Source organism: Phocoena sinus, chromosome 2 (genome assembly GCF_008692025.1).
Source record: "Phocoena sinus isolate mPhoSin1 chromosome 2, mPhoSin1.pri, whole genome shotgun sequence".
Taxonomy (NCBI): domain Eukaryota; kingdom Metazoa; phylum Chordata; class Mammalia; order Artiodactyla; family Phocoenidae; genus Phocoena; species Phocoena sinus.
The window spans coordinates 15,340,358-15,357,276 of NC_045764.1; the positions used below are offsets into that span (position 1 = coordinate 15,340,358).

Genomic DNA, 16,919 nt, shown 5'->3' on the forward strand with positions numbered 1-16,919 from the left:
CCATGAAAACATTCAATATATTCCATAAGAAAATTTATTTGTAAATGTAATAATTAGAGTAGTATTCTGAATCCCTCCTATTTTTACTATTGCATGAGTTTCTATCAGATTTCACGGACTGGAATACAAGATCATACTTGATCTCTTTTTTGTTTGTTGGCTGGTTGGTTGGTTTTCGTTTTTCTTGCCAAACCATGCAGCACGTGGGATCTTGGTTCCCCAACCAGGGATCAAACCCGCGCCCCCTGCAATGGAAGCTCAGAGTCTTAACCACTGGACCACCAGGGAAGTCCCAAGCATACTTGATCTTGATGGTACTATTTGAGATGATTAGATTCAGTCTCCAGGCTTCCTGATGTTGTGTCATATAATGGATTTGAGAAGGAGTACATAGAACTCTAAAGAAAAACACATTGAAAAAAGTTATGATTTTAGGCGTTAAAATAAGAGACTTCTTTCCAGATCATGCAGATTGAGGTGAATTTTTAATGGATTTTCATTGCAGTAATAACTAGAGCATCACCAGCTCCTACTTCAGCACCTCCAGTCCACACCGCCTGAACCACTGACACAGGCCTAGTCTTGGTGTATGCCCAGCGTCCTCTAGTGGCATAGGAGTCACTGCCTCATCCTCACCTCTGGTGGGATGTGGGAGTGTAGTGGCCAGGATCTTGACTGCTTCTTTCTATGGTGCTGGTTTCTCTAAGTCTGCTGTTTTGAGTATAGTTAAGTTAAACAAAACAAAACAAAAAATTTTTAAAAAACAGCAACCAACAGCTTTCAGCTCAGAGAATTATATTTTGCAGTATATATTAGAAAATCTAAAACATGGAAAGTTGTATAGGACAAACAACCTCATTTCTTCAACAAATAAACTGCAAGATGGAAATAAGAGAGAGAAAATGAAACCTAGAGATTTAGAGATTTAAGAGACATGCCTACCAATTTGGATGCATATACCTCATATGGATCATGATTTTAAAAATATAGCAACAATAACAAAGTACAAAACCCCCTACTTACTTATGAGACAATTGGGGTAGGTTGAACACTGATTGAATATTTGATTGTGTCAAGGAATTATTAAATGTTTAAGCGTGTTACTGTGGTTATATATTTTTTATGTGCTTATCCTGTACAACTGAAGTCTATACAGGTAAAATTAAATGATATCTGGAATTTGCTTAAAAACACTCTGGTTGACACCAGGAGTGAGCCATAATGTAAACTATGGACTCTGGGCGGTAATGACATACCAGTGTAGGTTCATCAATTGTAAGAAATCTACCCCTCTGGTGGTGGATGTTGATAATGGGGGAGGCTACGCATGGGTGGGGGCAGGGAGTACATGGAAAGTTTTAGGTTCTGCCCTGAACCTAAAACTGCTCTAAAGAAAATTAAGTCCATTTAAAAAAATATCACCACCGTTCTTGTGGGTGAAGGAAATAGGTGGCAGTAGAGGTGAAACAAGAATGAGCACGGGTTGATAATTGTGGACGTTGGCTGATGGGTTTGTGGTTTTCATTATACTATTCTCTCAATTTCTATATCAGAATATGAGAATTTTCTCTAAGAACGTTCAGAAGAGTATTTTCGGGGAAGTCTATTTCTCTGTTACAATGTCAGGGAAGGTGTACTTAGTTTAACTAATACGAAGTCATTTGTTTCTGAAATAACAGAAATCAAAATAGCAACAAAAGTCTAGAGCTATGACAGGATTTCTTCCTTAGCCATTCTTAATCGAAAGAAAAAAACATGAAAGAGGAATGATAAATATAAAAATGTCAAATTTAAAACACATTTTAATTCCTTACATCATTTGTAACTTTCAGATACTAAAAGTTAAACTAAACTAAAGATTAAGTTTTCTTTTCTTTAGTAAAAATGAAAATAGGTTTATATTACACCTTCCTACTTTGTCAAGAAGATGTATTACATTTTGTTTCTTAAATATTCATTTGTTTATTATCCATTAAGTAGGGCTACATTTTCATTTTTATTCTATGACTTGACTGACTTGGCAAATCATCCAAATTAATGCTGTGTTCTGGGAAATATCTTACTTCTTCCTTTCATTCCTAACAAAACAATACTAAAAGTGTATATGACATCATTATTGAAGACGCAATGCCCTTAATTTCTCCTTTCCTCTTTTTAACTTATCAGGTAACAGAAATAAAAAAGTCAAGGGTTGCGTTAGACTTCAACCACGTCACTCAAAAACACTAGAGACCACCTGACCTGAAACCTTTGCTACTCGGTTTCAGCAACAGTAACAACTGTTTTATGGAGGATTTTCATTAAAAAAATAATAGGAGAAAATGAAAGTTGGTTTTCTACGTGCTCACTTTCACAAGAGAATGAATTTGATACAATATTTCTAAAATCAGATGTAAGGAAGCTTTCACACAGAAGAAGTGACGTGTTATGGCTAATCCTGTTTTATACCCAGATGGATGCTCATATTACCTATTTAAGAAAGGGGCGAGAGAGATTTTATTATACTTGCCATTTTCTCTCTAGCCTACTTCATATTGCACTGATAAGGAGTAGCCCTAAAAAAAGGCCAAGAAAGATGTAACACACTTTACTTTCTCCTTTCTCTTTCTAAGTTATCAGGTAAGGATCCTCACAGCCCACACCTGAATTGAAAGAGAGCATAGAACGCTATTCTCCCTTTTGTGTTTGGGAATAAAATATGAAGAACAGTCAATGAAGAGTTACTGTGAGTAGATGACTAATTCTTTGTGGGTTAAACTGATATTTTCCAGATTTGTCAGCTCTATTTGGGTATGAACAGTGACCACAAAGCCATTTAACAGTGAACTGATTCTACAAGCAGATTGAAACCATCCTGAAATGGAAAATTCTCATTGCATATTTAGAGAGACTGAAACTCCTTCCCATCCCATCTCTTTAGTGGAGAAATAATTCCACGAAAACACATCTTTTAACCATGATATGGGAACATGTCCAGACAACACTGTGTGTGTGTGTGTGTGTGTGTGTGTATGTGTGCACGTGTGCAGGCTTGTTCCCCGTTCTGAAACAATACAGTTCATTACCACTTACCTCTGTTTTCTCTGGGTTGCTCCAGTTCCCATAAATTGGATTAACAAATGCACAGTTAACACTTCTTTTAGTTTTCCTTAAAGCACCCAGGGCCACAAAAAGAAAAGTGAGTATTAAAATGCACCACACGACATTTTCAGGCTATTATCTGATAGAAATCTTTGGGAGACACATTTTCTAGCCAGTGTACTTATTTTTATGAATGTATTTCCATAAGTAAAGACTTTTTTGCAGGATACCAAGGCAAACACATTCTTGAAAGCAAATGTAATTTGACCTCTGAATATTTAAATCCAAAAAAACCCAAGCACATACAAAGAGTTGTTCTTAAAATTGATTGCTTAAATATTATTCAAATAATACCAAGGTGTACAAGATTAGAAAGAACAATGTTATATAAAGTTGAATTGGTTATAAGGAAAGGCCACCTTGAAGTCCCATCGACTTCAAGAGTTGCCAAACCCACCACATCCTGAGGACTATTTTCCATGACAGTGCCTGTCATAAAGATTTGTATGTAGTGCCTGTCATAGTATTTAACATTTTAAACAGCAAATTTAAATATGAGCACTTTGAAGAGAAATATATGTTACTATTTCCTTTCATGGATCATAAAGAGGCATGTCCTTGGTAATCTGACACACTGGTCTAGATCTGCATAATTTACTCTGATTAACTGAGCTCCTAAATGATCATTTCCTTTTTATACTTCAGTTACTTAAGAGTCAATAGACTTATCGGAAGACAAGTAGCCCTGGTATAGCTGGTCACAACTGATGAAGAAAAAATGCTCATCACAGGAAAAAACTAAATATAACCAGATAACTAAATACACCCTATTGAAGATATAAGGAAAATCCCCAATATGCACACACACACACACACACACACACACACACACACATATATAGTGGAGAATGGAAGACCGATTCCAGGATGATTGCCAGTGTCTTGAGGAGGCAACCAGGAAGAAACAATATATAATGCATGACTATTTTTGCCCAATCAGAGTATAATGACAATAAATGTTTGTCAATAATGTACCTTTAAATCCTAAAAGAAAAGAAAATAAAGAGGAAGTCTTACTGATTTACTCTTTGAAAAGAAACTGTCAGAGGTATGACCTCTTATTTCATCTACCAAACCACATGGTCCTCTTCTAAAAAATAACAGTGTTAATGAGCGCAATTGCATAGTCAGGGTGATTGTGTTTGACTGACAATACATTCTTCCTGTGGATTCAGTGTCTTCTAAGCTTCCTGACCTCCGCCCTTTCTATGTAATTGGCTTCAATATTCAATAGCTTAACCAGTTCACCTTCGTTGCATCTACGTTTTGGTTATTGATGAAGAGGGCCACAGCAGCCATTTTTGTGAGTTATTTTGTGAAAAAAAAAATCATAGATATACTCTTAAACGGTGAGGCAACAAGTTAATTCCTTAACCACTAATTGAAAACTTATGAGTTGCTCTAATTAAATTGAATGAGTGGTGCTTGATTCTTTGCCTTTTCTCTCTCCAAGACTAGTCGATGTTAAGTTCTCAGAGCAGTAAGCTCAATAATTGGCATAGTAAGAGCAAGAGCCTAGACAGTGCTGCTCGCAAAACAGACTGGGTGGGAAGTGAAGTGGTGTTTTGAAATATGTCAAAATGTGAAAGCAAAGGCTGGTACAGGAGAAACAACATGCAGGGAGGGAGGATTAGAACAAAATGGAAATTAGGCACTAGGTAAAGATGGGACAGCCCCAAACACCGACAGCTCAGAAAAATTATTCTTGGCTGAAATCAGGCATGAAATCAGGAAACAGGAGGAAACCAAAACCATAAAGACTAGACAGGACAGATGGTCCAAAGGCTGGGCAGGCAACCAGGAACTGGAGGGACAGGCTCGGCTGTCAGTTGGGTAGAACTGAGGTAGATGCAACACAAAAGATTTTGATATGAGGTGCTTATTTTTGGCTTTGAACTGCTGAGACCCCAGATGACCTAAACCAATATTGGCAGGCAGAAGTCAAGTAAATTGATCAATTTTCCAACCCTATTAATTCAGCTATTGAAGCTACTTTTCTTCTGAAGGATTTTAACTCTTAAATAATTTTCTATTAAAATAAAGTGGCCAGCCTTTGGGGATTGGGTGACTATAAAGAAAGAAGGGTGATACATAAGTGTCAGGATATGGAGTTGTAATAAAACAAGAAAGGGTCACAGTATGAGTAGTGGAAGGTGAGCAAATTTGTTTACTTCAACTTATGTTTATTAGTAATCTCAAACTTTTATTTTTCCCAGATCAAGTGTATGTCTCCCAACATTGGAAATCTCTGAATTCTTAATGTCTTTCCTATTTAAAAGGTAAAATATTACCCACTGCCCATAGATACTTCCATTAAGAAAAATTTTAAATGTCAACTCCATATATTTACCATTTCAAGTTCTATGATATAATTTTCTACCTTCATCAATTATATACATTCAAGCGTAATTTGTTTAAGTAAAGCACAATTTTACTTAAAATGATGGATCCTGATATGAGGAAAACAAAATGTTTGACTGAAGTTTTCTGCCACTTCTAACACTGTATGGTGCAATGATAGTCTACATTAGGATAAAAAATGCTTGTTTAACTTACTGTATCTGTCTTTGAGCAGACAGCTCTTTAAGAGCTGAGGTTTCAAAGAATGGAGCGACCTCTAGGAATCAGCAAGACAGTGACTTAGAAGCTTAGAATAGAGGAAAGGAAGCTGCATGGATCACATGAGTTTTCCTCCCCTAACTTGTGATGAATTCACTTAAATTATTATTAAGCCCTGGCTACATCCAATATGTGCAGGCACTGTATAGGGTGGCATTGTGAGGGGGCTAAACAGAGAAAATATTTCTGATGCAAGTTTCCAATTTAAATTTAGTGAGCATATGAACACCTCTAAAGGAATTGACTTCATAGCTTATTAACTAACAAAATTGTTTTAGTGTTGATTAAAAACATGAAAGTATTTACAATAGATATCTGAGATCACTGTAGATGGGCAATGAAGAAAAACAAAACTTCATCTATGTTGCATCCAGTAAACATGACTTTCACACACCATACACTTCACCCATTTAAAGAATATAATTCAAATTTTTTAATAAAATGAATTTTATTAATTTAAAAAAACTCTGTAAAATATATATAACAAAATTTGCCATTTTACCCACTTTTTAAAAGTGTACAATTCAGCGGCATTCACTGCATTCACAGTGTTGTGCAACCATCACCATTACCTATTTCTAAAACATTTTCATCAGTAGAAATGGAAATTCTATAGCCATTAAACAATAAAAACTGTTCTCCTCTTCCTCCAGCCCCCGGTAACCTCTAACTTACTTTATGTCTCTATGAATTTACCTAGCCTAGGTACTTCATATGAGTGGAATAATACAATATTTATCCTTTTGTCTGACTTATTTCACTTAGCATAATGTTTTCAAGGTTAATCCATATTGTAGCATGTATAAGAACTTCAATAATTTTTATGGCTGGATAGTATTCCATCGTATGCATATGCTACATTTTGTTTATTCATTCATCCGATGATGGACACTTGAGATGTTTCCACCTTTTGACTATTGTGAATAATGCTGCTTTGAACATTGGCGTATAAGTATCTGGGCCCCATTTCAACTCCTTTGGGTATATAACTAGGAATGGAATTGCTGGGTCATATGGTAATTCTATTTTAGGTTATGAGGTGGCACCGAACTGTCTTCCATAGCTGTTGTACCATTTTACATTTCCACAAATAATGTATATGCAGATTTCTATTTTACCAACGCTTGCTATTTTCTATTTTATTATTACTATTATTGCCATCCCAAAAGGTGGGAAGTGGTATCTAATTATAGATTTGATTCACATTTCCCTAATGACTAATGATTTGAGCATCTTTTCATATGGTTATTGGCCATTTGTATATCTTCTTTGAAGAAATGTCTGTTCAGGTATGCTTCTTTTTTTAAATTGGGTTGTCAGTCGATTTGATGAGTTGTAGGAGTTTTTATATATTCTGTATATTAAACTCTTATCATATATATGATTTCAAATTTTCCCATTCTGTAGGCTTTTTCACTTTCTTAATACCCTTTGATGGATGAAAGTTTTTGATGAAGTCCAATTTATTTATTTTTTTCTTTTGTTTCTTATACTTTTGGTGTCATATATAAGAATGCATTGCCAAATCCCAGGTTATGAAGATTTACTCCTATGATTTCTTCTAAATGTTTTATGGTTTTAGCTCTTATATTGAAGTCTTTGATCTGTTTTGAGTTAATTTTTGTGTGTGGTATGAGGTAGGGGTCCAATTTCATTCTTTTGCATGTAGAAATCCAGTTGTCCCAGCAACACCTATTGAAGAGACTGTTCTTTCCTTATTGAATGGACTTGTCAAAAATCAACTGGTCATAGATGTATGGGTTTATATTCGGATTCTTAATTATAACCCATTAGTCTCTATGTATATTCATATGCCAATACCATATTGTTTTGTTTGCTGTGGCGTTGTGGTAAGTTTTGAAATCAGGAAGTGTGAGCCCTCCAACGTGATCCTTTAACAAGACTGCTTTGGCTTTTTGGTGCCCTTGAAATTCCATATGAATTTGAGGATCAATTTTCCATTTCTGCAAAAAAGGCTGTTGGAGTTTTAATAGGCACTGTGTTGAATCTGTAGATTGCTTTGGGCAGTACTGACATCGTGACAATATTGTCTTCCTATCCATAAACTCGAAATGTCTTTCCATTATTTAGGTTTTCTTTAATTTTTTTCAGTAATGCTTTGTAATTTTAAGTGTAGAAACCTTTCACCTCTCTGGTTAAATTTATTCCCAGGTTTTTATCCTTTTAGATGCTATTCTCAAAAGTGACTGCATTCTTAATTTTTTTTTCCTGATTGTTTATTGCTGGTATTTAGGAGCACACCTGGTTTTTGTGTGTTGATTTTGTATATTGCAACTTTGCTGAATTCATTTATTAGCTCTAGTAGCTTTTTGGTGGATTCTTTGGGATTTTCTGTATATACATGATCATGTCATTTGTAATAGATTTATTTATTCCTTTCTAATTTTTGATGGCTTTTTTTGTCTTTTTCTTGTCTAATTGCTCTGGTTAAGGTTTCTTATTGGTAAACACATTTATCTCTAGCTTAGTGGAACTATAAAACCTTCATTACTATAAAACAAAATTGTAATGCTAGCGTATGAGGCAAATTATTATGGCAATGTTTGGACAGTTTTGGGTAGAGTCTGATTGTCACTTAATGTGAAACCTTTAGACTGGATAAGTGAATAAACCTTTATCTAGGTTGAAAGAAAAACAAGGTGACAGTGAGCATAGGTGTCACCCTGCATGTTGAAGAATGGCTATCAGGAGGGTTACAAGGAAAGAATGACAAGACAATGCCTGAATTGTTTTCATTGACAAGTCTATACTTCAAAATAAACATCAATTTACACATATTGTAAGTTTATTAATTAGTAATTTTAATCAACTTTTATAATTTGTCTTACTGAGTGTGTCTTATTAATTATTAATTTTATTTACTAAATTAATTGTTGTTTTTGGTTATCAATCAGTGGTTTACTTTCTTTCTGTTAAGAACAGACATGTTTTTCTTCAATTTACTGGTATGTCATTTCATGTGTCTGAGAAACTACTCACACTTCTTAGTCAAATCCACCAAACACCTAGTAGTAGTCCCCACTACCATCTCATGGGAGTAAATCTGTCACAATGTATTCATATTTAAAAATAGGCTTAGAAGGGCTTCCCTGGTGGTGCAGTGATTGAGAGTTGGCCTGCCGATGCAGGGGACTCGAGTTTGTGCCCCGGTCCGGGAAGATCCCACATGCCGTGGAGCGGCTAGGCCCGTGAGCCATGGCCGCTGAGCCTGCACGTCCAGAGCCTGTGCTCCGGCAACGGGAGAGGCCACAACAGTGAGAGGCCCGCGTACCGCAAAAAAAAAAAAAAAAAAAAAAAAAAAAAAAAAATAGGCTTAGAAAATGTTCAGATGAGCTCAAAACTTTAGCACAAATTATAAAAGTAAGGTGGAATGCCATTTGAGATGGCCATGCATGATGATTCCTGTTACACCCAGGTAGATGGCATTATAAAACTCTACTGTAAAAGCCTGTCTACTAAAAAGTATGGAGAACAACACTTTCTGAAATGGGGCAATCCTAATGCAGCTATCTAGGTGATTTGCAGAGATAAACACGATAATTTATTTACCAAAAGATATTTGCTGTGCATGTGTGTGTGGAGGAATTTGCTCTCATGCTTCCATTAAAGAAATGATTTCTATATTTGTTTCTAAATGCTGAAGAACATTCTAAGATCCAAGAAATAACTGTCCTGAGTTAAGGGCCTGAAGGAAAATGATGTCTATAATGTGGTGACTCACTCCTTAAGGTGGTGAAATGTTAGAATGCTGATTATGTTATTTATCATCTTTCATGTTTGTTTAAATTTATCCAACATTTCTAGGACACATATTATCTAACAAACATTGTGTTAGGTCCTATACTTACAAAGTTGAACATTATTTGTTCCTGCCTCTAGAATTTCTTTTGGAGGGTGGCAGCTTGCTAGATTTCTGTCTCTTAGATTAAATTACATTTATAAAATGCCTACCACAAGTAGATGCCCACTAACTGTCCAGTGCTATTCTTTTCCCTTCTTTTCTTATTCTCTCCTTTGGTCATTTATATCTTCTTTTAAACTTCCTACTTGTTTCTCCTGACCCCCAAACTTGGGACCAATGAAAGGACATTGGGATAAAGGAAAAAAAATAAGGAAGTGGCAAAATTAGTAATAATACTCACTGTAGTACTTTTAATTTTTTAAAATAAATTTATTTACTTAGAGCTAGCAAGGACCTTTGCAATCATCTTGTTTATGCCTTTTTTACAGATGGAGCAAATGAGGTTCCTCCCCCACTAGATTATAAGTCCTCTGGAGGATAAGGACCTTGTCTGGTTTACTCTTCTCTCTATCTCAGCACCTAATATAGTACCTAGTGTGACAGGAATCAACTGAGTGTTTATAGAAAGAATAACTTAATGAATGCACATAGTCCGAAGGCTTAATGATGGAAAAAAAGCCACTAACCAGATCTCTATTCTGTTATTCCATGCCTACTCCCAGCAATATACTTCATCAATACCTTGAGAGAAAAGACATTCATTTTTACTACTGTTACCATGGAGTCACATTTGTATTTAGATTTCTGTTCCACTGAACCCAAGACTTTAAGTGGGCCAGGAGCCTACTTTTGACCTCTGTCTCTTTCATTTTTTTTTAAATTTTCTTCAGCTGGTTAAGTGCCAGCTCAGAGGAGCAGCCTGGGGCCTTTCCTGAAGATGAGTAGAGTATAAGAGAATAGGGATGGTCCTTCTATCTATTTCATTACATTGGAACTGGAGAAAAATTAATTTGGTACAAATAACTCATTTTACAATATTTGAAAAATAAAGGTCTGTGTCCCTTATATCTCATATTCTCTGAAAAATAAGAGGTATGAAATATCTATGTATAAATATCAGGGGTTGATGTGCGTTTCCAGGCTATGAAGTATTTGATTTGTTATTGCTGGGGAAAAATGTTTTCTAACCATAAAAGTACATGTGACATATTTTTTTAAAAAAGGGCCCATCTAAATTATGAAATACAATCATTTCACTGGTGGAAATGGAATTAATTTATTCTGAGAGTCATGCCTATTATATTAAATTTTGCTTAGCCAGATTAATGGTGAATCTGGAGTGTCTCAGAGAAGTAAATCTCAATTCTACTCTACTCATTTCCACCTATGTCATTTTAAACTCTTTAATTAGGTTTTTCCAAATGTTTCCAGTCCTAAGACTTTCTATGAAGTCTTTCTGAGTGTGCTAATCTTTCAGATAAAGGGAAAATACATTATAAAATCCTAACAAAAATAAAATATTTCTGGTCCCCACTTTTACTCATATCTATTTTTAATGTTCATTAAACATATTTCTGTCAAGAAGAGATCTTTTAGGAATGTTTGTTTCTTAGGGTACTAATAATTTTTTTTCTCTGCCTCATTATAAAAGTTAATGAGTAATGCTCTTATTTTTGCTTCCTGATCTTAGAACCTATAAAAATGAGGTTTTTTTTTTTTTTTTTTTTGGTTTGTTCTTTTTTTTTTTTTTTTTTTTTTTTTTTTTTTTTTTTTTGCGGTACTTGGGCCTCTCGCAGTTGTGGCCTCTCCCGTTGCGGAGAACAGGCTCCAGACGCGCAGGCTCAGCGGCCATGGCTCACGGGCCCAGTCACTCCGCGGCATGTGGGATCCTCCCGGACCGGGGCACGAACCCGTGTCCCCTGCATCGGCAGGCGGACTCTCAACCACTGCGCCACCAGGGAAGCCCTGGTTTGTTCATTTTTAACTTGTAGTAATAGGAGAAGATTGGTGCACTGCATTTCCTGTGCAATTATCGGTGCCACACGATTCACATACATCATCTTTCCTTTCTCAAAACCTTAGACAAGTTTTATTTTACACCTGGTCTCTGACTGTTTCCAATTCAAATTTTAGCCTGTCTGAATAGACCGTTTTTAAGGAGAGGCATCACACATTTTTTAATTTAGACACTACTTTGTCCTTTTTGTAATGAGAGCAACTTTATGGCAGTTTGCAAAGATAAGCATAATAGAAGAATATAAGCCAAATGAAAAGGGACTTCCCTGGTGATGCAGTGGTTAAGAATCCGCCTGCCAGTGCAGGGGACATGGGTTCGAGCCCTGGTCTGGGAAGATCCTACATGCTGCGGAGCAACTAAGCCTGTGCACCACAACTACTGAGCCTGCATTCTAGAGCCCGCGCTCTGCAACAAGAGAAGCCACTGCAATAAGAAGACTGGGTACCGCAACCGAAGAGTAGCCCTCACTTGCTGCAATTAGAGAAAGCCCACACGCAGCAATGAAGAAGCAATACAGCCAAAAATAAATAAATTAAAAAAAAAAAGACAAATGAGAAACAGATAGGAAGTGGAGAAATGGATTCTTAGGACTGGAAAATAGAGTTGAGCCAGAGGGAAAGAGGTGGGGACAGTATATGACATGGGTATGGTGAGAGTCTATTTACTTACTTAATGTAGGATACAAATTTGACTTTAAGATTCTCCAATTCAAATTTAAGCAGGACAAAAGAATCAATCACATAGGTCACACTTTCAAAAAACAAACAAACAAGAAAAAAACAGTTGCTTAGAAGCACATCTTTACCAACTCAGGAGAGAAGACTTATGGTATGCATCCTGTCACTATACTCTAGGCTAACAAGGTAACAAGTGCCCACATTATTTTAGGAAGACCAGCAATGGGTTTCACGAGATTGTTTCAACAAATATCTTTCAAAATATCAGACTGAGACTATGCCAAAATGTGTGTCAGTAAAACTATCTAGGAGAGGGTGGTAGCAAGAAGCGGGAGGGATTAAATGGAACACTTGAAGCCCAACAGTGTGTTAGAGAATTAGATTTGGGGAACATTTTATTTTGGCTGCACTGTGCAGCATGTTGGGTCTTGGGTCTTACTTCCTCGACCAGGGATGGAACCCAGCCCTTGGCAGTAAGAGGAAGGAGCCCTAACGACTGGACAGCCAGGGAATTCCAATGAGGGTCATTTTAATATGGTTGTGTTTATCATAAAAAAGCCAGCACCAAGATTACAATTTGTAGTGTGTAATTACAGTGTGGCACATTAAATCTGTTATAAGAATCTATAGATAGTAAAACTGTCACTGTTTGCAGATGACATGATACTTTACATAGAGAATCCTAAAGATGCTACCAGAAAACCACTAGAGCTAATCAATGAATTTGGTAAAGTAGCAGCACACAAAATTAATGCACAGAAAGCTCTTGCATTCCTAAACACTAACGACAAAAAATCTGAAAGAGAAATTAAGGAAACACTCCCATTTACCACTGCAACAAAAAGAATAAAACACCTAGAATAAACCTACCTAAGGAGACAAAAGACCTGTATGCAGAAAACTATAAGACACTGATGAAAGAAATTAAAGATGACACAAACAGATGGAGGGATATACCATGTTCTTGGACTGGAAGAATCAACATTGTGAAAATGACTATACTACCCAAAGCAATCTACAGATTCAATGCAATCCCTATCAAACTACCAATGGCAATTTTCACAGAACTAGAACAAAATATTTTACAATTTGTATGGAAACACAAAAGACCCCGAATAGCCAAAGCAATCTTGAGAAAGAAAAACAGAGCTGGAGGAATCAGGCTCCCTGACTTCAGACTATACTACAAAGCTATGTAATCAAGACAGTATGGTACTGGCACAAAAACAGAAGTATAGATCAATGGAATAGGATAGAAAGCCCAGAGGTAAACCCATGCACATATGGTCACCTTATCTTTGATAAAGGAGGCAAGAATATACAATGGAGAAAAGACATCCTCTTCAATACGTGGTGCTGGGAAAACCGGACAGGTACATGTAAAAGAATGAAATTAGAACACTTCCTAACACCATACACAAAAACAAACTCAAAATGGATTAAAAACCTAAATATAAGGCCAGACACTATAAAACTCATAGAGGAAAACATAGGCAGAACACCGTATGACATAAATCACAACAAGATCCTTTTTGACCCACCTCCTAGAGAAATGGAAATAAAAACAAAAATAAACAAATGGGAGCTAATGAAACTTCAAATCTTTTTCACAGCAAAGGAAACCATAAACAAGACGAAAAGACAACGCTCAAAATGGGAGAAAATATTTGCAACTGACAAAGGATTAATCTCCAAAATATACAAGCAGCTCATGCAGCTTAATATCAAAAAAACAAGCAACCCAATCCAAAAACGGGCGGAAGACCTAAATAGACATTTCTCCAAAGAAGATAGAGATTGCCAACAAACACATGAAAGGATGCTCAACATCACTAACCATTAGAGAAATGCAAATCAAAACTACAGTGAGGTATCACCTCACACTGGCCAGAATGGCCATCATCAAAAAGTCTACAAACAATAAATGCTGGAGAGGGTGTGGAGAAAAGGGAACCCTCTTGCACTGTTGGTGGGAATGTAAATTGATACAGCCACTATGGAGAACAGTATGGAGGTGCCATAAAAAACTAAAAATAGAACTACCATACGACACAGCAATCCCACTACTGGGCATATACCCTGAGAAAACCATACTTCAAAAAGAGACACGTATCACAACGTTCATTGAAGCACTATTTACAATAGCCAGGACATGGAAGCAACCTAAATGTTCATCGACAGATGAATGGATAAAGAAGATGTGGCACATATATACAATGGAATATTACTCAGCCATAAAAAGAAACAAAATTGAGTTATTTTTAGTGAGGTGGATGGACCTAGAGTCTGTCATACAGAGTGAAGTAAGTCACAAAGAGAAACACAAATACCATATGCTAACACGTATATATGGAACCTAAAAAAAAAAATGGTTCTGAAGATCATAGAGGCAGGACAGGAATAAAGACGCAGATGTAGAGAATAGACTTAAGGACACAGGGAGGGGTAAGGGTATAAGCTGGGATGAAGTGAGAGAGTAGCACTGACAAATAAACACTACCAAATGTAAAATAGATAGCTATTGGGAAGCAGCTGCATAGCACAGAGAGATCAGCTCGGTGCTTTGTGACCACCTAGAGGGGTGGGATAGGGAGGGTGGGAGGGAGATGCAAGAGGGAGTGGATATAGGGCTATACGTATGCATATAGCTGATTCACTTTGTTAAACAGCGGAAACAAACATAACATTGTAAAGCAATTATACTCCAGTAAAGATGTTAAAAAAGAAAAAAAAAGACTATTATACTCACTTTGAGTGGTGACAGGTTGTAACTAGGCGTATTGTGGAGATCATATTTTAATGTGTAAAATTATCAAAACAGGTGTGTTTTACACCTGACGCTAATATAATACTGTGTGTCACTTATAATTAAAAGTTTAAAATAAAAAGGACAGTTAAAAAAAGAATCTATAGATAGAATAAAATTGCACATCATAAAGCATTATAAGAAAGAATAAACTGAGTCTATAAACCATCCTTTTCTCACTGAATGTATACACCTGTAAAATACTGTATTACCTGACCACCGCTAAAGAAAAAAGGGAAGACATCATGAGGAGCAGTAAACAAAAATATTCACCTATATAATGGTCTCTATCTTTGGCAAGATGACGACATTTAAAAAAAAAAAAGAATTACAACAAACAATCTGTAACACGGGACAGAAAGAAAGAAAAGAAGCAAGTCAATTTGAAAAAGCAGGGATAATTTAGGGGGGATGTCCATGAGCTCAAGTTTTCATTTCCCAGTCTTTAAGGAAGAAGCTGAACCAGATGTTTTGGGTGAAAAAGTTCAGAAAGAATTGGGTTTGGAAATATAACCAGAAATGCCCCAAAAGGGAGAGGAAAGGATTAATCATCCGGGGTCACAAAACCAAGCCACGGGGACACCAAACTTTGCTAAACTCTTTCACATGATACGGCAGCTGCCATATTTTTGTCCTACTCTTTTGAGGCAGGAAATAAATATCACTAACCACAAAACATGTCACTGTTTAATACGATCTTGCTGTGGCAGAGTGCTTACATGGGAACATGCCCAGGAACATGGAAGCAATTAGTATGAATAAAGCTGACCCAGGTTCCTGTAGCTTACTTAACCCTAAGGAGACCCCACGTTGCCAATGGGAGGGCAGTCTCCACCGACTTCTAGCACATTCACAACCACCTAACATGAACCGGACGCACAGTAGAACACAGACTTTCAAGATGAAAGGTGCATGTACATGTGTGCACATTGATAAAAGTTGGGAAGAAGACACATCAAAATGGTAACAGTCTCTATCTCTGGGTGGTGACATTCAATGTCATTTTTAATTCTTTTCTGGCACTTTGCTGTACTTTCCAAATTCTATTCATTAGGCCGCTGTGTATCAGAATCTTGGGAGTGGGGTGGTGATTTTACAATTTGGAAAAGATCATGAGGTGTTTCCCCTGCAAGAGCTCCTGGCTCCCACCCTGCCCTGGCTCCTTGTAAATCATTTGCCTGAAAGGTAAGATCCCTACCGCAATCTTTCCTACCTCCTCTCTCTTTAGCATTTCTTCTCAACGTCTACCTGCCATCCCTGCTGCACTTCTTAGGGGTTTTAAGTAGGTCATAGTACCTGTTTTTGCTCTTAAATACCCTCCTCATTGGCCAGAGCCTTTGCCAGCTCTGGAGCCAGATAAACCGTTTCTCTTCTTTGTACTCCACGGTGCAGTGTGCATTTTACTATCACGATATATGGTATTTTTGTTAATTGGAATGAAATATTTTTCCCTGTAAATTGCTCCATATGAAAACTCACTCTAATTTCCTTATTGAATTCCCTTAGACACATAATCTCTTTGCTTAAAAACCGATTGCAGTATTGAAGTTAATTATCAGTCTTTGTGATTTTCCCTAGTAATCACCTAGCGACTGGCTTCTTTCTAAATCTTTTGACAATTTAAAGTTGACAACGCTATGTAAGAATCTGCCTAGAAAAATGAACTTAGTTGCATTTATCTATTTACATTCATGTCTCTCCCACTTGAATGTTAACTTCCTATGGGCAGAGATAAAATCTTTATTTTCCAATTTATCTCAGAAACGTTACTTGAGTCCCAAATATGTGCCATGTACTCTACTGCAGAGCTACTCAGAGTGTGATTTATGTACGGTTATGGTCTTATTCTGTTTATCGTTCCGTGATGAGATAAATACAAAGATTGAGGACAGGTGT

General features: G+C 36.5%; 1 protein-coding gene across 1 annotated transcript in view; it reads right to left on the minus strand.

Annotated features, from left to right (window-relative positions):
- Positions 1 to 317: 317 nt before the first annotated feature.
- MALRD1 (MAM and LDL receptor class A domain containing 1) overlaps positions 318 to 16,919 on the minus strand; it is a 592,374-nt gene continuing 575,772 nt past the window's right edge. Inside the window, 2 exon segments of the mRNA XM_032621667.1 lie at positions 318 to 398; positions 3,073 to 3,148. Coding sequence (XP_032477558.1) covers positions 318 to 398; positions 3,073 to 3,148 — 157 coding nt within the window.